Here is a 22,556-nt window from a genome sequence, read left to right on the forward strand (position 1 = left end):
CTCTTCCTAATCTTCAATGATCCTCCAAATCACATTCTTAGATCATCTGTAGACATTTATGCAGATGACACTACAATCTATGGCAACACTTTAGAGGCTGAAAATGACCAAGATCTCTCCGATTCTCTCTCCTCTGATCTTGAGCATGTGGTGTAATGGGGAAAAAGGTGGCTGATTAATTTTAATGCATCTAAAACCAAGCTTCTCTTTTTCTATCATCAACGCTCTGACCCACATCTGACCCCAATTGATATAAATGTCTCTCGTCTTTGGGATACTCAATGTTTTGACAAGTTTCTTGGTCTGACTTTTACTCCTGAACTGAAATGGAACATACATCAAATCCGTTGCCAAGATCACAGGAAAAAAATGGTTGTATCATTCTACCACTCCAGTAGATATCTCACTGCCAATGCAAATCTCTACCTGTATAAGAGCCAAGTACGTCCTAGGATGGTGTACTGTTGCCACATCTGGAGAGGAGCTGCTTGGCGATCTATCCTGCCTTGACAAAGTTCAAAACCAACTTCATAATTTAGTTGGCAATGCCCTTTTCTCTTCCTTGCAACTTCTTTCCCACAGAAGAGACGTTGCAAGCCTGTCTCTGCTCTGTCATTATTTTCATAGCAAATGCTCGTCTGAACTCCAATATATAGTCCCTCCTTGCCAAATTTTCACAAAAACACTCAGCTAGCTAAAACCACTACAAATAAACATGGATTCCATGAACAAAACTTTTTTCTTAGAACTGTCTGCTTGTGCAACTGTTATGCTGGTTTGCCTTCAAGTTGACTACAATATTGTCGTCGTCAAGTCCAACATAAACAAGTACTTGTGGAACCATCCTATTACATAATCAAATTTACCGAATTTCCACTACTAACAATTACTACGCTATTGTTCCAATGATTACTGTACACACATTAACCCTTATTCTTGAGTTGCGTCAGGGCCTTGATAAGTGGTGACCTTTTGTACCAAAAAAAATGACTTTCAAGCAATAACAATATGAACTCTGCCAGCTTTACAAACTAACTTTTATTCCTATCTACATATGTACAGCCTTTTAATAATATTCTCCTATTATGGATTCTGAACTATTTTCTTTGTATCGTATTGTATGGATTTCTAATAACCAATTACAAACACGTTGTCTATTATTAAATGTTTAACAAAGATGTGCAAATAAGGTATAATATAAAATATTAGAATGGGAATTTGGTTTAAATTCTACACCTTGACTCTCTACATCAAGTAGAGTCTTCTTTATTTATTTATTTATTTATTTTTTTTTACAAAACTGGAACTTTGCACTCTAGAGTAATTAAAAATCAATGAGATTCTATTTTTTTAGGTGATTACTAGGACTAGGACAACAGCATGATCTTTTCATTGTTTTGACTCTCGAGTGTGTATCCCTTGATATCTTATATGCCTTTATATAGAGTGATGTGGTTCTCGGTTGATTAACTGTGTCTGTGTCGGATATATACTCGAGAGTCAAAGCAATGAAAATAATATGCTGTTGTTACAGCGCTAGTGATTACATGTCAACAGTCTGAAAAGTTGTCAGTAAAAATTTAAAAAAAATAACACACAACATTTCAGAATTTGGAGTGGTAAATAATTTCCACAAAAATTTTAACATAAAATGATCACACACTTCTGGTTAACGGATACATGATAACCAAGATCAGATAGCGTTTTTGAGGACACACAACTTAACAGCTACAAAAATCTAAATATGGGATCGACTTTATGATGTAAAGATATGTAAAGATGTTTTCGTATTCAAATCAAAACTATTAGCTTTGCATTAGCTCTCTTTTTCTCTCTCTTTTTCTTTTCACCACTGGCTAGCTGGTAGTCAGTAAAAGAAAGTCTCTGTGTTAAAGGTTGCTTGTAAACAAAATGTTTACAGTAAAATAAAGCCATTCAAAGACCAATTTTGATATTCTTATTAATACAACAACGATGATAACCACAACAAGAGAAATATAACCAAATGTTTTTTTAACGGAGATAAATTTTAAAATAGCTGAATGAAAATTGGTACATGGCTACTTGTTGATGGTCCAAGAATGACTTGATAAAAAACAAAAAAGCAAAAAAAAAAACAAAGACAAACAAAAACAACAACAAAAAGGCATGGTCCATAGTGGTAGCACAGAAAGATAGGGGGTCGATTTAGCTATCCTAGATGTTTAATGGGTTAAAGTATGCGATTTCAGTTTAGGTGTTTAGTAATTCTGGCATAGTAACAAGGGTAAAAGTATGGCTAATATTCATTTATAATATTGAACCATAAGAAAAACACAAACATAATTATTTTATTGAGAACTTATTTTAATGTATACTTTCAGCAGAAAAAACGTCCCTCTAACACATATACCCAAAATTTATCTACAAGAGAAATATAGAAAATGACTAACATTCAATAATAAATATAATTACATGTCTTAAAATAATATTTGCTGCAGAAGTGAGTGATCATTTTACATTAAATTTATAATTGAAATATACCCCACTTAAACCATTTAAAGTCTAGAATATGTTTTGTTTGTTTACTTATTTTTATCAAATCTGTAAAACAGTAAAACAATAGAAAATCGTTTGTCTTTTTTGAGTGAATTTGCAATGGCCACTCGTGATAACATATAGAATTACATAGTTTAATATTTTTTTCATCTAATTTTAATTTTTCGATAATACTACACTGTGACAAGGCAGTTTGGTACACGAGTGCACATTTAACAGCCTTCGTTTATGCTTGCGCGTACCGTAAACGAAGGCTATGCTGTGAAATGGAAAAGAGTCCCAGAGTTCAGGGGTAATACTATGCAAAAAAAAAAAAAAATTTTTTCTAGCCAATAAACACACAAAAAATGCCCCTTCTCTCAAGTGGCCAGAAAGTGGGTGCTCATTTTAAGTTAAATTTACATGGAAAAGTGATCACCCACTTTTCGACAAAGTAATTTCTTCATATCATGAAAAGTAATTTTTTGCGACGGAAACGGTTTGCAGATTCGTTTTTAGCACACGGAAATCTACAAAAAAAATATTTTGTTATATACGGACGTGAGATGGGCTTTCAAGTAAAATAATATCGAAAGAAATACACCGAAATGCATATTTTTTGCCAAGTATTTATGTCTCCATTTCATCATTTTCGCATGATTTGAAATAAAACTATTTTAAATCGTTTTAAATGTGTCAAAACAATAATAAACTGAACAAACATATGAGTGCTGATAGGGCAAAGGGGTCTAAAATTTGAGCTTAGTTTTACTTTTGGGAAAAGTTAGGTCACGTGTTACTCAACCGGCAGTACCACAACAAATAACATGGCCTCTTCTGTTTTCATCCGTGCGATCTTTCAAATCCCTCTCCTTATTAAAAGATTAAAAGTTGAAAACCGGACCCAATTTTTTTCCTGTCGTTAGTTTTTATTTATTTATGACTTTTTTTTTTTAGCGATTCTCAGGATTCCAAAGAAGAGAGCATCATGGTTTTTTACCCCCTATAAAAAAAAACAAAAAACAAAAAAAAAACGTTTAAACTTCCGAGCAATTATTATTATAACCAACAATCTGAAAAAGTGGTAAAGAAGCAAATATATAGTAAACAAACGTTACCAAAGGCAAGGTAAGTTACTCTTCTACCTAACTAGATAAGTTTTAGGATGCTTGTGTATCGTTTTAAATAGTATTTTCAAGTTAAATTAAATTTTATTGAAAAAAAAATCATATAACTGAGAGTAGCTAACCTGAAGTGAGGTTGCAAAAAAAATACAATCTTCTTCGCGACCTTCTTCTCAGGTCTTGTAACCACAGTAACATAAGAATGAAAATGTTTATTTTCAGAAAATTTTACACATTAAAAAAATCAGAAAAATTTGGCACAAGGCCGAACATGGGGGAGGGGAAAGGACGGTCTTCTTTGTCTAAAGCTAACTAATCTAACCTAATTAGTTCCTACTTTCACTCTACTTTCACCACAATACCACATTCATACTATACATCCATCAGCGTATACATCCTTCGTCAATCACCATAAGACCATCATACCATGGTAAACTAATTAAAACCCATAAGAAAAGGGGATTTTGGGAAAATAAAGATTTTATATACAAAATAAAAATGAAATATTTACAATGTTAGTAACAAAAGACCCCTCCCCCGTTGTTAAACTGTAGCAGATACACCGATTTGCCAGTCGAAAGGGTGATGCGGGCCTGAACGCTTTATTGACCACACCTCTTACGAAAACTTCATAAGGGAACGCGCATCTCTGGCGAATCAAGCGAACTGTCACCTAATTGGGGAGGGGAATGGGGCTAAAAAAAGAAAAAAAAACGGGACCAACTTAAAACGGGGCCTAATGATCTCTATCACACACTAGCTAGGTTATGGTCCTACTCTTGCCTAAACCGTGACCTACTCTGGACTAAAAACGAGTCAGAGCTGCCGTTCGTTTCTGCTACCCAAAATTCTTGCCTAAGGCACATCCAAGAACCCGTCAAGACTTGCTTCTCTCATCCGACACACACGCGCAACTGACACCCACCTTTCAACAAAGTCTGACGAAGAGAGTCTAACTCTCTCAGCCTTGATACGAGCCTTCAAATTATAACGGAAGATTCGTATAAGGCTGAAGTCCTCAGATCCGTAGACCACTCTCATTCGTGTGTTCCAAATAACACCTCTCATCACTGCTAGCAAGGTCAGACACAATTCTCTTCTAAGCCTATCCGTTGTCGATGCCACATTGCTACAGACATTAATAGGAACCAAAGTTAATGATGATGTGTTCAGTATGCGAACCATGAGACCTGTAACAGACTCAATCAGCGGCACCACGATGCGACAATAAATGAAAGTGTGACATAAAGTCTCGACCTCATAGCCTGATTGTTCTAAGGAGAGGCAGCCTGGAGTCTTTTTCCCTATGACTATTTGCCAGGGCTTCCTTTTCAGATCTTCGGTTGTTGTTTCTTCTGGAAGAGGGCGGGGATCTTTTATTGAGAGGTCGATCCCTAGATGCTACCCCATTCTTGACTTTTGATTAACTGGGGGCTTCTTTTGGGGGCAATCTGAAGTAAGGTGGCCGATTTTCCTGCAGTTCTAGCAAGTTGGTCTCCTTCTTGCTACAATGATGGGGAGTTTTTTATCCCCTACTTCCAAGAAGAATGGTATGTTGTTGAAATTTTCCTTGTCAAGAAGTAGGTCGATTGACCAGATGCCATGGAACTCATCAGATTGGACGGATACCATTTCTCCAAATTTCATAAGGAACGCTCCAATGTGTCCCCCATCTATATGGTGTGGGATGTGGAACTCAGATACTGATGTTCTACGCTTACCCATATATTCCGTGAACTAAAAAGTGCGTTCCATGTATTATATCCCTTGCACTTTATTAGTTGAAGTGGTCTGGTTCTAGTGGTGGCTAAGAGGTTGGTGACAATTTCCGTTGTAGTTCTGATCAATTTTTTTGTCTTCCTATCAACCACAAATATGATTAGGCATCGTTTTTGTATGTCTTGCAGCTTTGGCAGATCTACACTGAGTCCTTTTTCAGTAACAAGGTGAGCATAGTTTTTAGCTTTCTCCGTGAACTCAGCTATATTAATATCTACTTTAGGCGGTTTGGTCCAGGTGTTACATGGCGCGGTAAGTGTAGCATCTTCTGACTCCATGGTGTCAATTACAATAGGCGTCTGGCTCGTGGAAGCGGCCATAGCCGAACCGTTATAAAACGGTTAAAAAAAGTTCAGCAAAAATAACTGATAAAAATTAACAGTCAAAAACACGGCAAAAGAAACTGGTAGTAGCAAAAGAATGTCGGCAAGAATAACACGTGATAAAGGAGCACAATAAAACAATAATACTTCACCAAAACGTCGTTAAGTAGGAAGAGAAAAAAAAAGAATGAAGTTACTCTTCACAAAGGAGGAAGGTTTTTATAACAATTACCTTACTCTATTAGTATAAATAACCACAAGTTCTTCTTGGCTGTTGGAAGAGCATCCTCACCTCTGGCAGCTGTACTCTTAGTTTTAACTGCAGCAACAGGCGAGGATGCACCCGCATGACTTGGTTCACTTTCATCAAGATCATCAGATTGCTAAATTTCTATCGGATATAAATTCTTTAGTGAATGGACGTACACCAGACCATCGCCCTGTCTGACATGAGCCAACCTCACCACTCCATCTTGTCCTGGGAGAACCTCATATATAATACGTAGCATCCGAAAGGTTGTGGTTTTGAAGAGCTCTTGACCAAGACTACATCATTTCTTTTAATGCAATTCTGGAATGGTATCTGAGATCTTCCTGACATCCTTCCTCTAAGATCAAGGAGGTACTCCTTGTACCACAGTTCTCTAAATCTTAACAACCATTCATCTCGTAATCCAATTGTCTTGATCAACCTTTGTTACATGATAAGGGCTGTCCCCTTTTCATATAAGTATAAAAATATAGAGATTAGTTAAAATGAAAATAAAATGAGAGAAAGCAGAAATCGAACCCTGGACATAAGGTTTAAAGAACAATAGGTTTAAATGGAATGTCCGGTAAATTGTTAATTCTGATGAAATAAATAATAAATAAACTATTCAATTGTTAGAAAGAATGTGGATAATAAAATATGGGTTAAATAAATTAGATATGTAGGTTGAATTCCTTTGTAAAAACATCAAAGAAAAAATAGGTTATTGGGAAATCATAATGTTCGGGAAACGTGCAAAGTCGCGCATGTTGGTGACATGTGAATTTTGCTCACGAGGCCGGACATGTATGGATTTCTCAATATAGGAAGTGAGAGTTAGTTAGTTAGTTGGTCAATTAGAGACAGTCAGTGAGAAACTCGGAGAGGGTCTGGGAATTCGAACGTCTAGGAAGCGAGACGTCACTTTGAAACTAATATGTGAAGCTTTGAATTCTTGATGAAAAAACCACGGCCGGTCGTGAAGAAATAAACCCATCAGGTGTTTTGTAAAGCTCGCCTTGTGTTTGTGATTCTTACAAAAAGGTAAAGTGAATTGTTATTATATGTCTGTGTTATAAAATGTCTTAACATACACATCTCATATCCACAATGTGAATCTACATCTCATGTCTACACAATGTCTGAACAGTGAACACTATCTCCTCACTCAAAGAGCTTCACATAGCAACACATCTATTAACCTAAGAACTTCTTTCTTCTTCTACACGTACAAGGAATGAACATTTAAAATATAAGAATCTTATAACATGAACAATCTCTCTCTTCATCCCTCCTAAGACTCTTACACTAACTAACATGTAAACAAAAGAACATTCATCATCATAAGCATAATTAGCGACGCGTTACAATATAACACCTTCTCCGGCTGGGAGGAACCATGGTGGAGAGATCATCTCTTTCCAATAGTAATAATAAACCAAGGATTTTATTGGGTCTAATAAACATATTGGGTGTGATAATCGTTGGTTGCCTGTCAGTGGACTCTTGATAAGTAAGGGGCCTGTTGTTTACAGCCCGTTGAATATCAGAGACAATAGTTAGGAAGGTATAATAATCTACCTTACTCCTACTAATAACTTTGTATAGGCAAGATTTTAAAGTCTTGATGCTACGCTCCCATACTCTCCCAACCATAGGGGAAAATAGTGGAATTGTCTCCCAAACTTGACCCAAACTTGGCTTGGTAGTCCTGAAGGAGACAAAGGCGCTTAAACAGTTTCCACTGCCCAGAAAGGTTTTTGCATTGTCGCTGAAAATCGACTCTGGAACACTATGTGCATTAGTAAATCTGACTAGTGCCTAAAAAAAGGACAATATACTCATGTCTGGCACCACCTCTATATGCACTGCTCTTACACTCAAACAAGTGAACAACAACAGATACATTTTTTCTCACTGTTACCCTCCTTCACCCAAAAATGTTCTGTGAAGTCCACTCCAGTGTTTCTATTAGGAACCTCAAATTCAATATGAGAAGTTGGTAGATTGGCCATGTTACTAGGCGGTACCGGCCTAGAATTGTATCTTTTACACTTTGTGCAGGAATCCAGGGCATTTTTGAGGTACCCAATAGCCACGACATCTCAATTCAGTTAAGGTGGACCCTATACCCAGATGGGAACAATTAAGATGGCAATCTAATATCACAAGTCGGGTCAGGTGATGGTTTTTGCCCAGCAACAAGGGATTCTTAACTTCATAAGAAAACTGAGAAGACCTGTCCAGCCATCCACACGAGCGGATCAACCCTTCCTCATCCAGAAAAAGATCAAGTGCCTGAACCCGATTAGGTGCAGGCTTTACCATAGGATTCTGCACGTAATTCAATTCAGCAGTAAATTACTGCTGTTGAGAAATTTTTAAGTAAATTGCGGCTTTCTTGTTGTAGTTGTCTTCCCTTTTCTTCATCAAGCCGATGAATTGGAAGTCCGAGGAAGTTACCTCAACAAATAGGTAAACGTTGAGAACCGCCGCATGGCGATCACTGAAGTACACTCTTCATCCATAATCAGAGCAAAATTTGTTGATGAACGAACAATCTGCTGATGCCTATCATCAAGGCAGGGCAACTCCTGCTCCGGCCAAGTCAAGATTCCACCATGCAACCAAGAAGGGCCATGGTACCAAAAGTTGAAGTTGTCCCGGAACTTCCTTATCATTAATCCACAAGTGATTAAGTCAGCCAAGTTTTCTGTGGTAGAAACATACCTGAAGGTTGGCCTGATGCCGTAGTTGATTTCCAAATCCAGGCTCATTAGCAAAGCATCCTGTTTCTAGCAAAGATACTTTTGCTTGTCATAGTTTCTAACAAAATCCATGACAGTACTACTTGTGCATCTGTTACCACACACAACCTAGAAGGGTGGACACCCTTGCATCCAACCAAGATAGTAGGCAAACACTTCAGGGCAAGAAATGCAGCCATCAGTTCTAAAGTTGGTAATGTCTTATCCTTCACTGGAGCAACTCGTGCTTTGGCAAAAATCAATGCAGAATTGTTGTCCTAAACATAGTAGACTGCAAAGCCATATGCTTCTTTAGAAGCATCACAGAACAGATACAATTCTTCAGATCGGTTCCCGTCATGGGTATGTCTGCAGAAATGCATATTGCTCAATTTTGATAGGTCTTCTGCAAGGTTCTGAAACTCTGGAGGGACTTCCTCATCCCATTTCATACCTAGCTTCCACAATTCTCCCAACAAAATCCTACTCCTTATAGTCACGGGTATGTAAAGAGATAAAGGATTAAATACTCTTGCCGATTCTGAAAGGATTTGCCTCTTAGGAGATGCACTCGCATCACACTTAACAGGGGTAATGCAGAGCTTTTCTGAAATAGGATTGTACCGGTACCCGAGTACCACCTCCCATCCGACCTCATGAGCACTCAATGCACCATCTTTTCTCGTCTCGCTCCTAAAGCTGTTGCAGTTTGATTTACATGACTGCACCACAAATCCACCTTCCTGTAAACGCTTCCTAACCTTTGCTGGGTCAGACTCAGTCACCACCAGGTTGTCAACATAAAATCGGTTCTCCATCACAAGTTGACATTCATCAAAAGGATACTGGGCTGCATGAAATTTCAAGATACTCCCCAATATAAAGGGACTCGATGTAAATCCGAAAATCAGAATGGAATAACAGAAACATCGAAGGCGATCACCATCCTTAACAAACACACAAAACCTGTTTTTGTCTGCCTCTAGTGCAAGGCGAACTATCAAGAAAACTTTCCTGATGTCAACAAGCAAAACAAATTTATTTGATCTAAAAGACTTCAGCAAGTCCAACATATCTCCTGTCATATTCACACCAGAGTAAGCAGCCTCGTTAAGAGAAGCAGAGCCTCCGACCTTCAATCTACAGTTAAATACTGGCCTGATCTTAGTAGTAGCTGCTGGATCTGCCTTAAAAATCGGTCAATGAAGTATCCAGCATAATCCACAAAATTTCGAGGATTTACATTTATTTCCTCAATGATGCACTCCTGTTGCTGCTGAAGGGACACATTTACATACTCTTGGTATAACCCCTTTTTCTCCAGGCTCTTAACCACACAATCCAAAGTGTGCAAGGCAATTGCATGACTTGAAGGTACCAGAGCCAGTTTATCTGCATACCAGGATAACTGCACGTGATATCTCCCATCCCTGAAGGTTATAGATTCCTGAAACCACTGAATCATACTCTGATCATATCCTGAAATCTCCTCTCTGTCCTGAATGGCCAACGACTGAATGCTGAACATTTTCTCCAATCCTCTTTTGACATTGCTGAAGGGAAAAACATTCACCCGGGGGTCTACATATGTAGGATCAGCTTCCAGGACGAAGCAAACATGAGTCGATTCCACTTGGGGAGTATTCTCCATTACTGAACTGAACAAAGTAGAATCTCTTGAAAGAGAGGCAGGATTTGTAGGGGAAAAAAAGTCTAACTCATCAAGGGGAATCAAACCAGCGGGGACAGAGAAAGCTCGACCCTGCAAACAAGGCACCAACTGTAAGGGACCCAAATGTTGCACCAGATCCAGACCCATAATTCCACTTATAGACAGCAAATCAGTGCCCGACTTAACTTGCCCCACCAGAGAACATCCAGTTTGTTTGAACTCTTCCAACAGCAAGTGCCAATTTTTTAAATAGATAGGTCCAATGTGTTGGCAACCAGCACTGGAAAGTGCCCCGCATGACCAGACCCTAAATCCATGTCCAATTCCACCTCTCTGTATATTTGCCCACATTCTCCAAGAAGAGTAGTCAGTCTCAAATGACAATCCAAACTGTCAGAACTCAAGGAACCCAAGACAAATATGTTTGGCCACTGCCAGTAACCAATAGGCAATTTACAGAGACAGTCCTTCCTCCTCGACCAAATGTAACACAAATAAGAGGAGGTAGTTTACTTGAGTAACCAGAGGGAGGCTGACAATCTGAATCTATACGGAAAGAAACATCTCGGCTTGTAGTGGCTCCTCTAGATTTTGAAACCGGTACCTAAGAATTGTTTTGATGGACATCAGAAGAATCAGGCAACCTGCCACCTTTAATTAGCAAGCGTTTGATTGCCTCACTGGTGTCTCACAACAAAACCGACAAAGAAGGAATTCTAGTGCCGCATAATTGAATAAGCTCTCCCTTCAATGCTCTCGGAAATTTCAAAAAAAGTATTTTGGCCATTAATCGGGCCCCCGCAGAACCATCCCCATAGAAATCACAATCGAGAGAGCTGGCCAATTCTTCCAGGATGGATGCAGTTCTGCTGATGAAACTCCCAAGATCCTCATAAGAACCATCCCGTTTGGGGGAGAAATCGATAATATCTTGGAATATCTTATCAATGATGTCATTAATATTCTCTTTTTAATACTGCAAGTGCTTGCTTATAATTTGTATTGACACAAAAGTGATTAATCAGCAGCAGAGGTCTCCCTGACACAGAACATTGTAAAAAGTTCAATTTTTCTGCATCATTGGCCATGCCTGCCGCACAATTTTCAAATCTTGACAAAAAATTGTAACAACTCATTCTATCGTTTTCCATTTCAACCACTGAACGCTGGTCCAGTGATCTGCACCTGACGAAGTCTAACAGAAAACGATGAATGAGCTCTATCCATAGAAGGTCCAGGCGAATACGGAAGGGTAGGTTGCTCCAAATAACCACTAGCCTTTGGAGGATGTAACTGGAGAAAGAAAGATCCTCTAATTCCTTCCATATATTCAGCTGGGAACTTAGCCAATCAGACTCCATCAGCCCTCTTTCCTTCTGTGAGACACAGAAAAGTTGCAACTTGCAGATGGAGATTTAAATTTCGTTGATGTATTCCAAATTTCACTGTGGAATACAGAAAATATAACTGAAGTTATCTCTGTGCCACGGGGCAAACGAAGCCTACCCTTGATTTTCATCTTCGGAATGGAAATCCAGTTAAGGTGTTGCTCCCTGGAATCTGCCACAGTTGAAGTATTAGAGGTTTCCATATGTAATATGTAGTTGAACAATCTCCAGAATTGTCACTAGTTGCTGTTACGAATAACGTTCAAGGTTCCGTTAGGAAATTGTGTTGAACTGGTTGAAGTTTTTTTGCAAATTGTTGAAAAAAAATCATATAACTTAGAGTAGCTAACCTGAAGTGAGGTTGCAAAAAAAAAAAAAAAATACAATCTTCTTTGCGACCTTCTTCTCAGTAACTACAGTAACATATATATATATATATATATATATATAGTACGTTTTGACGGACCGTCTTTTTAAAAATCTACCAAAAATCAGGTAATTATCCGATCAATACGAAATTTTCAGCGATTCTTAAGAGAAGAATGAACTTTATAACAGTGTACTTATTTTTCATAAACGATATTTATATATATATATATATATATTTTTTTTTTTGCTAACAACCCCCCCCCTTGTTTTGAGGGGGTACAAATATGCTTAAAATAATCATCTGAAACTGAACACAAAATGTTGTTGTAAGGGACAGAATTATAGATTAAAAAAAAAAAGTTGTTTGCATACCTTATTTTGACGTCTGAACATCAGAACTTCGATTGTGTTTAATCATCCCGCTTTTGAGTTTTGAAGTGTGAAATTCGGTGAATATTTTAAGTAAAATAATTAATTTAAGTTAAGCAAAACAAAACAAAATTTTTTAAAATATTTATACGAAAAAAGCCATTTTAAAATCTTTGATAAATAAATTAACAATTTTTTTTTCAGCGAGCCGAAAAATGCATGACCATTATTAAACAGGGCATGCTTTGAAGAATCGATACAAAAAAAAAAAAAAAATCCGATAAATATTGTGCCCTTTGTGTTAAAAATAGTATCATTTTTTCGATCCCGTTTGAAAACGTCAGCCGCCTTTCGACTACGGTGGACCAAACGCGCTGAAATAATTTTTTTTTTATTCTGCTTTAAATTGCCCCCCCCTCCATTTTGGGGAGCCTGGCCCCCACACACATACATATTAAAAACCAAACTCATACAAATGGTCACCCATCTGGTACTGGCCAACCTCAGCGTTAATAATACATTGAAATTTTCGTTACTGAAAAATAAGTTTTTTTTGGCCTGTTTGGTCTTCCATAGATTGCTTTTTATCAAATACAAACGTAAACATTGTCGATCTAGACTCTAGATCAACGCGAAGTAACTGGTTGCCTATATGAATAAGTGGAATTATTTGAAATCCAGGTACTTATATTATAATATTTTTGCATATTCTCATAGAAAATCATCCTAAATCTTAGACAATAAATAAATTATTTCAAAAACCTTTTTTTTTTTTTTTTTTAATATTTATGTACGTTTTTTGTGCGAGACAAAAATGTCAATTGTTAACTTTTTGGGAAAATTTAACATTTAAAATTTAATTAAAAATAATAGAAAAAGTTTTACATTATTCTGTTTTCTATATGATAAAATTCAGGGTTTTATCTTTCTGGGGGAAAAAAAGTTACTCAGAAATAATGGATTTTAATAAATGTAATTTCGTTTTAAAAAACAACTTGATTTTTCGGCCATTTTTGGCGGTGCCTAATTAAATTGTTAGGTGAAAGTTCAGAACAACTACAAAACACCCCCTATGGGTTTCTAAATAATAACGTTATTATTATTTCAGTGCAGTAACATGGACGCACACAAGTGCCGTTTTTAATGTTTTTACTTATTTTTATAGTGTTTTTTAAGCTTGAAACACAGGTGCCGAGTTGTTAGCCTAGAACCTGAAAATGGCTGAAATACTTCTGTAGTTTCGGGGACACAAAGTTTCGACTTAAATAAACACTTAAAAAAAAGGGTAGGCAGTAGAGTAACTTATCTTGACTTCGATAATATTTTTTAATTGTATATTTGTTGTTTTTTTTATCACTTTCGGTTTGGCGCATAAAGAAAAAAAGAAGCAAAACAAAAAAACAAATTCGAGCATTTATTACTATAAACAACAGAACGAAAAAAGTGAAACGTGCAACAAAACAAATACCCCCCTCCCAAAACAATTTGTTTTTAATGGAATCGCAGCTAGATTATTGGACTTTTTTTTTGGTGCTTATGCATTTGTGTTACCGTGCTATTTTTAAAAAATAGTATTTAAGTTTTACAATATTTTTTAAAATGGCTTTCTAAATAATAACGTTATTATTTCAGCACGGTAACATAAGTGCATGATGAGTACAGACTTTGGTGCTAATGCACTTACTGAAATTAAATCGTATTTCCAAGTTTAATTAAAGTTTTATGTTTTTTTTATTCAATTGTAAGGTTACAGATTAGGTATAAAACACTCTCCCCCTCCCCATGTTAAGAATGGCTTTTTAAATAACATTATTTCAGCACGGATCAGTAAGTGCATGGAGTACCCAGACTTTTTTTTTTGTTGTTGTTTACTATTAATATCTTTATTCTTTTAATATTATTTTTCAAAAATTAGCATAAAATTAAATCACATGTTTTAATTAGAAATAATGTCCATCCATATAATCAACATGAACCCACAAACCATCAGGACCAATAAAATAAGTGAACTTAATGCAAATCGCAACTATTAAAATAAACTTACCAATAGGATATGCTAGTGATCTGTTTTTATTCTCCAATGTTAGAAATGTCCGAAAAGCTAAGCGACTATTATTTCTGGTAATTAAAAAAAAATAAAAAACATTTTAAACAGACTTTGCTTGATTTTGATATTGTTTCAACGAAATGTTTTTTTTTTTATCATGTAGCTTCAGTCGTTGCTAGGATACCAACAACTGGCCGCTTTTGCACATGCGCATTGAAATCTACGTAGCATGCGGTAAACATTGAAAGATGACACGTTCAATGCGGTCGAACCGGATTTTTTATATAAAAATTCTGTCTGTATGTCTGTCCGTCACAATTGTTTTCATCTTGGTAAATAAATTGCCTAATTTGTCTCACTTCGAACTATCTTCGATCTTAACAACTTTTAGAAATTGGGATTATTGCATTAAATAGTAAAAAAAAAAAAAAAAAAAAAAAAAAATGGGGCTTATTCAGACTGGCACTTATGGCAGCAATTAAAAGTGAAGAAAATACAGAAAAGTCCGTATGATATACATACCAGTTACTGAACAAAGATGAAATATTCCCAAAATCACGTAATTTGATGGAGTAGTTTTTATTTTTTAATTCAAATACATCAAATTTTACTCTGTGTCAAGAATGTTGACTTTTAAGGATATATAAGGGTAATCTTTTAACGATATATAGGGGTAATGTTTGAACGATATATGGGGGTAATGTTTTAACAATATATAGGGGTAATGTTTTAACGATATATAGAGGTAATCTGTGATTTTGCTCCTCGCGTTTGTTGTAGGTTAATGTCAGGAAATCGTGAAAAATGTTTGTCGAGTTCGAATTTTTCTTTATATTCGGTATGAAGTCGACACGTGTTTATTTTTCTGCCGAGTTTGACGAGGGGGTTCGTCATTGTAGTTCACTTGTTTTTCTTTGTTGAAATGTTCGTTTTTTTTTTTTTTTTTTTTTTTTTTTTTTTTTCCAAATAAAACGCGCGTCTCGCTCAAAACAATTAATTTAAAAAAGGTAGAGTCACCATGCGTGTTCGTTTCACGTCGGTCGGTCGCCGGTTTGTTGCGGACAAATGAAGAAGGAAATGCGTGTTCATTTCACGTTCGGGTGTCACCAATTCATCAAAACAATTCATTTTTCCTATTTTGCCACACCGCAACATGCAACAAATCTTTTAACGATATGTAGGGGTAATGTTTTAACAACATATAGGGGTAATCTTTAAACAATATATAAGGCCAAGGGTAATTTTTAAACAATATATAGGGGTAATCTTTAAACAATATATAGGGGTAATCTGTTAGGGATATATAGGGGTAATCGTTAAACAATATATAGGGGTAATCGTTTAACGATATATAGGCGTAATATTTTAAGGATATATAAGGGGAATATTTTAACAATATATAGGGGTAATCTTTTAAGGATATATGGGGGTGATCTTTTAACAATATATAGGGGTGATCTTTTAAGGATATATATGGGTAATCTAGCCGGCTACAAACGAATATCGCCTTTAAATTTATCGCTGACAAGTAGGTCAAAAGATGTAGAAAACAAAATGAAAAGATCTAACGAGATGCAAAGCAAATTTCATTGCATGGGTTGTATCAAAAAGTCTGACGAGATGTAGAGCACTGTTCACTGTACACAGGTCTGAATGCTTCCCCTAACTTCTCGCAGCGACTTGCTTTTAACGTGTCTGGGCATACCTCATTAGCAGGTGTGTCATGTGACCATGCGAGGACTGTGCGAGATCGAGAGCTCTAAAAGATCACGGACGCTATCTTGGATCTTTTTAACTTTTCTTTCTTCTCAGCCCGCAGGACAGACAGACAGACATAAAGACGTTTCTGAGGTGAGTGTTGATTATTTATTTATCGTTTGTACTGCCACACAAGGCACAAATGCATGGCCGCTTCTTCTTTGATGAATATCACAAAAGATACAACAATAATTCAATATTTCATGTTTTCCTGTAGTAGTTTTGCCGGGCAGCCATATTGTTTTAGCTTTAGCAGCTAAGAGAAACTGCAGGTTGTGCGCATGTGCAAACGGAAAGAAAAACAAATGAAAACTTTTCGAATATGGAAAGAAGAAAAAAATGGGGATGGGAGGTTTGGGGTGTTTATTCCAAAAACCGTTCTTACCATGGGGAGGTTGAAGGTGTTTATTCCAAAAGCCGTTCTTAACATGGGAGGTTGGAGGTGTTTATTCCAACAACCGTTCTTACCATGGGGAGGTTGGAGGTGTTTATTCCAAAAGCCGTTCTTAACATGGGGCGGTTGGAGGTTTCTATTCTGAAAACCGTTCTTAATATGGGGAAGTTGAGATAATACCTCTAAAACGCAACTCTTTGCAGGTAAGTCTTCTTTATTTAAAAATAAAAAAATATTTAAGAGCAAGCTGTTGAATTTTTTTTTTTTTTTAAGGAAGACTTTCTTCAGTAAAAGTAATGCACTTGTTGTCTGCTGCAAAACGCGAATAGTATTTGCGCATGCTCCATGAACGAACATGGTGTATTGCTTCATTAACGAACATGGTGTATTGCTTCATTAACGAACATGGTGTATTGCTTCATTAACGAATATGGCGAACAAATCAAAATACTAGAAAATGACATTGCAAACTGAATGCGTTATTACTATATAAAAAAAAATACTTGTCCATGATAAATTTAAAAGAGATATTCGTTCGTAGCGGGTCGGATTACCCTTATATATCGTTAAAAGTAAATATTCTAAAGGTAGATCTTCAGTTGGACAACCAGCGCACATTGACCGACTTTTGGAACATACCATCCGTGGCAAGTAGGCACACGACAAAAGTTTTTCTTCATTTTTGTTTCTCACCATAAGTGCCAAACTAAATAATTACCAAATAAATAAATAAAGAATAAATTCCCAACAAATAAAGTATGTACCATGACAAATAACCAGAAATCGAAGCAGAAACCTCGAGATTTTCAGTCTGACGTTTTACCAACTTCCATATGTGGACTTTCTTATTATTAAAGTTTAAAACATTATGTTAACAAAATATAGTTTTGGTGTAATGTCATAGATTTATGATTTGCGTCATGTTTCAAAACATGAATTCAAACATGAGTGTCATGAAAATATAAATACATGAATGGGTAAACATTATTATTAGTATTGGAAATTATTTTAATAATACCGAACAATTTATTTTGCTGTAACTACATATTGTATGCAATTCCTTCACAATTATATAATCCTCCCAACCTAACAAATATATGTGACCTGTTGTACGATTACTTTTTTTTTTTTTTTTTTTACACAGTGATCACCACTTATCAAGGCCCGGAAGCCACTCAGGAATAAGGGTTATTGCAAGTACATCACGTTAGTGAGGAGATTTTATGAAGTGTTTAATTAGGGGGGGGGGGCGGTTCATTAGGAATTTGTTAACATTGGACTTGAAGACATCCAAGTTGTAGTCCGTAGGGAAGCAGGCAGACGGAACAGAGTTCCACAGGCGTGCAGTTCTAAGAAAGAAGCTTTGCTCATGAAATCCGCGTTTTGATTTAGGCACAGATATAGAGTGGGGGAAATTTTTCACAGTGGATTCAGCTAGACGGGTGTTTTTCGTGAAAGATTGGCGAGGGGGGACCAGGGATTGGAGTTCAGACGAGCACCTGCCATGAAAATAATGAAAATAACGATAAAACAAGGATAGGCTCGTAACGTCTCTTCTGTGGGAGAGGGGTTGCAGGGTAGAGAAAAGGGCATCCCCCACTAAACCACAAAGTCTATTTTGTACTCTGTCAAGGCATGATAGGCTGTTTTTGGCAGCTCCTGCCCAGATATGGCAACAGTATTCCATCCTTGGCCGTACTTGGCTTTTATATAGATAGAGAATTGCATCAGTAGTGAGATATCTTCTGGAGCGGTAGAAGGATCCCACCATCTTTCCTGCGACCTTGGCAACAGACTTGATGTACGTGTTCCATTTCAGATCAGGAGTAAAGGTCAAACCCAGAAGCTTGTCAAAACACGGGGCCTCACCCAGACGAGAGCCATTCATCACAATTGATGCCAGCTGGGGATCAGAGCGTTGATGATGTAAGGATAGGAGTTTGGTTTTAGATGCATTAAAGGTAACTAGCCACATCTTCCCCCACTGAACCACGCGCTCGAGATCAGAGGAGAGAGAATCCGAGAGAACTTCGTCATTTACAGCCTTTGATTATTATTTACTGTGAAATTGATTTTTTTTTTTACATAGGCATCACCACTTATCAAGGCCAAGAGGCCACTCAAGGATAAGGGTTAAAGAGTGTACAGTAGACATTGGACAATATAGTAATCATTAGTAATGAAAATTTGGTAAATTGATTTCGACAAAGAAGTTTTTTTTACTTGAATAAATATTTTAGTACATAAAAAAAGATATTCAACATTTAAAACAGTTATAGGAAGTTAAATCATACACACATGGAAACCAAATCCATCGTAAAATAAAAGATGGCTAAAATGAATAGAGTAAGAGATTATTCCAAGTTATCGATAACGGCCACCACCACCAAGCGGCACCATTTTGTGACGTCATCGATTTGATAAGAAAAAGCTGAAGATTTGAATACATGCGTTTATTTGGATCAAACAGCACAATCTTGACTTAACGTTTAATTTTCTTATTAGTAGTGAAACGTTTCAGGGTTATGTTTTTCAGTCGTCTTGGGAAACATTTGTTATTTTTTACATACTTTTTACAACACACATAAGCACAATTTTGTTGGCGCGGTTTTACAATTTGTCACCATGCAGAGGGAGGCAACTCTCGTTTACTGAGATTCGTTCATTTTTTTTCATCCCATAATTTAGGACGCGATATTTTTTTAAAATCAAAACATAAAAAAAAGAAAGCTGCGACGATTTTTTTTAATGTAACAAAGTTAATAACATTAATAAGTTGAAGACATCATAAATTTACTTCATCCATGCATAGAGAAATTAATAAATTCAATGTATCACGGGTGGTCTAGTAATTTATAAAGCTATACATCTATATTGCCTGTAAGAAATTTAAATTCTAATACTCCCTGGCAGAGGCAAAATAAATCCACAAATTACAAAAGCCATACCTTCAAACTCAAAATTTATTCAATAACAACAGCAAAGAAAAGTCATTGGTTCTGGTACGGTACATTGCAAAACGGTGGGGAAGTTTTTTGTCTCCCTAAACAGGGAGCCATTAGTTAGACTCCTTTTGGTGGAGTGGTAGTTCAAATTTTCCTCGAAAGGATCCATGGATAATTCGTGGTGTTCTTGGCAAGAATGTTGGCGCCTATAATTAGGCAGAAAGTGAGTCGCTTGGGACTCTAATTGAATTGAGATAAGTTCCAATATTTAGTAGATATAAACATGAATAAATCTTCAAAGGATGCCATCCTGTACTTAGGATATCTTCGGCAATATAAAGGTGTCTCTGCTTGTAGAGATGTAAGTCCTTTCTTCACCAACACTTTGGTGAAATAACATGAAGAAATTGTGGCGGCTCCATTCCTGGTAAGGATTTTCTTAAGAGCCGCTCTTGTGAGTCCTTTCCCTGCCGAGAGATTCGCGTGGACTAAAAAATAAAAGCATAATACAAAGAAAGGGCACCAAGCAATTCACTTGACTCATTCAAACTAACCAATCACAGGCCGTCTACTAGAACTGTGTAGGCGGCTTAAACAAGAAACATGGCGGCTGTAAATAGAATTTCTCACATGCCTTATCATTGAAAATTTATTTTTCAGCTTAATTTTATTATATATATATATATCTCCCTGGTGGTGTTTCATTGTAAACACTTGATGATCACTGAAAACTTAGAACTATCTTTATTTATTTATTTTTTTACTCATATTCACCCCTAACAAGGCATATCTCCACTTAGACGTAAACGGCTACTATTTAGAACTATGCCTAGGAAAGATTAACAAGATGTTGGTTTACATTACATTTAAACTTCTGCATATCAGTACAGTCAGGGAAGCAGGTTGCAAGAAGGGATTTCCAAAGTCTAGCTGTTCGAGGGAAGAAACTATTAGAGAAGAAAGCTTTCTGGCATTTAGGGACCTCAACAGTGAAGGAGTAAGATTTTGTTGCTAAGCAGGATTGTTAAGGATATATACGCCGAGGGGGCACAAGTGCAACAAGCTCATCAGAGCACATTCCAGTAAAATATTTGTAAAACAAGCACAGAGATGCAACATTGCAGTGATGGGACAGGGGTTGGAGCTTAGTTGACAAAGTGGGACCTATTAGATCGAAAACTATTTCTTGACCCTATCCAAGAGAGAGAGAGAGAGAGAGAGAGAGAGAGAGAGAGAGAGACTAGTAGTAGATGCACCAGCCCAGATGTGGCCACAATACTCCATGCATGTGTGAATGATATCCTTGTAGAGGTACAGGATACTATCACGTGTGAGTAGTAGCCTGATAGAGGGAACTCACCTTCTTTGCAGCAGCCTTTGCAATGTCCTCAATATATTTGTTCCAGTTCATATCGCCCGTGAATGTTAGGCCGAGGAGTTTGAAGGAAGAATTCTCAGGTAGGGTGTTATATGTCATGGATATCATTGGTTGAAGAGGCGTCTTGTAATTGTTAAAGGAGAGCAGCTTAGTCTTAATAGCATTAAATGTTACCATCCATTTGTGGCCCAATTCCACTACGGTCTGGAAGTAATTTTATAATGATTCTGCTATTGTTTTAGATTTATGTACATCCATTCTTCACTTGTGCATTTTATAGAGCATTGTATCATCAGCAAATATACCCATCTCGGACACAATATTATCATGGAGATCGTTTATGAATATAAGGAATAATAATGAGCCAAGATCGACCCCTGAAGCAGAAGCACTCTTGCATTAATATTATGCTGCTTGGATGTACGTCCATCAGTGACAACCTGGATGGTTCTATTGTCTAAGAAGGATCTAATTATATTTAGTATACGTCCAGTTATATCATACAATTTAATTTTCATTAGCAGCCCTTTGTGTCAGACTTTGTCAAAGGCCTTTGTTATATCAAGAGCTACAGCCCTGACTTCACCTGCCTTATCCAGTGGATGGTATATGTGTTCAGAGATGACTGCAGTAGAACGAAATTGCCTAAATCCATACTGTTTTTCAGAGAGAAGATTTGCTTTTGTGAGGTGGTGAAGTAGTGCTTAATTAATAAAGGTCTCAAAGATTTTATTGAAGAGGAGGAGGAGACTGATAGGATGATAATTGAGACGGTCAGTCTTTTCAACAGAATTCTTGTACACTGGTACCACATAGACCATCTTCCAGCTATTAGAGAAGCAAGATTCAGCCAAGCATTTATTGTAAAGCTTGAAAAGTATGAGGGCTAGTTCAGCTGAGCAGGGATGAGATCAGGCCCACATGCTTTGGCAGTATTTAAGTTTTTTTTTAGGATATCGCAGACATGAGAAGGTGTGATTTTCACATCATCTAGTGTGGTTTCAGATTGCATAGAGAAATTTGGGAGAGAGTTGTTTGTTGGCTCTAAGGTGGAGTTGGAGGCGAAACGCTGGGCAAGCTGTTCCACCTTCTCGGTTGCTGTATATGCGATTTTCTGGTTGTGGCATAGTAGGGGAATTACCGATTGCCCTTCATTCACTACACTATTATAGATTTTCCAAAAATCACGAGTTCCTATCTTTTGCGATTTTATGTGTTCCCTTCTTTCTTTTGGCTATCTCTATTTCTCGCTTGCAATGATTTCTAGCATCTATTATATAAATTTTTGCCTATTTGTATTTGATTTATGATGTATGAACCGGTGGAATGCATGCTGTCTTTGTATGATGGTAGCTGCACAATCTGTAGTGAACAATAGGACTGAGTGGGGTTTGCTATAATACTCCTATGTGGGAACATGTGCTTTGATGTCTGCTTTGCACCATTCAGTTCTCATTGGCACACTGTTCAGCAGAAAAAGAGAAGATATTGGTCCA

The 22,556-nt window shown here is 36.9% G+C and overlaps 2 protein-coding genes across 2 annotated transcripts in view; both read right to left on the bottom strand.

Moving 5' to 3' along the window:
- The window catches only part of LOC145279913 (protein phosphatase 1 regulatory subunit 42-like), a 50,649-nt gene extending 35,910 nt beyond the window's left edge, over positions 1–14,739 (bottom strand). The window contains exon 1 of the mRNA XM_080131470.1: positions 14,583–14,739. The gene's annotated coding sequence lies outside the window, so the exon portion shown is untranslated. The remainder of the gene's footprint in view (positions 1–14,582) is intronic.
- Positions 9,019–9,825, bottom strand: LOC145280337 (uncharacterized). Its single transcript, XM_080132107.1, has one exon. It carries the CDS (start codon positions 9,823–9,825, stop codon positions 9,019–9,021), a length of 807 nt encoding a protein of 268 aa, XP_079988233.1.
- Positions 14,740–22,556: the final 7,817 nt, after the last annotated feature.

The sequence above is a fragment of the Euprymna scolopes genome, chromosome 7 (assembly GCF_053919585.1).
Source record: "Euprymna scolopes isolate OS-2025 chromosome 7, ASM5391958v1, whole genome shotgun sequence".
Classification (NCBI taxonomy): domain Eukaryota; kingdom Metazoa; phylum Mollusca; class Cephalopoda; order Sepiida; family Sepiolidae; genus Euprymna; species Euprymna scolopes.

What these genes read in the sequence shown, in the direction of transcription:
- LOC145280337 (XM_080132107.1), bottom strand. Translation starts at nt 9,825, where the DNA reads ATGACAGGAGATATGTTGGACTTGCTGAAGTCTTTTAGATCAAATAAA.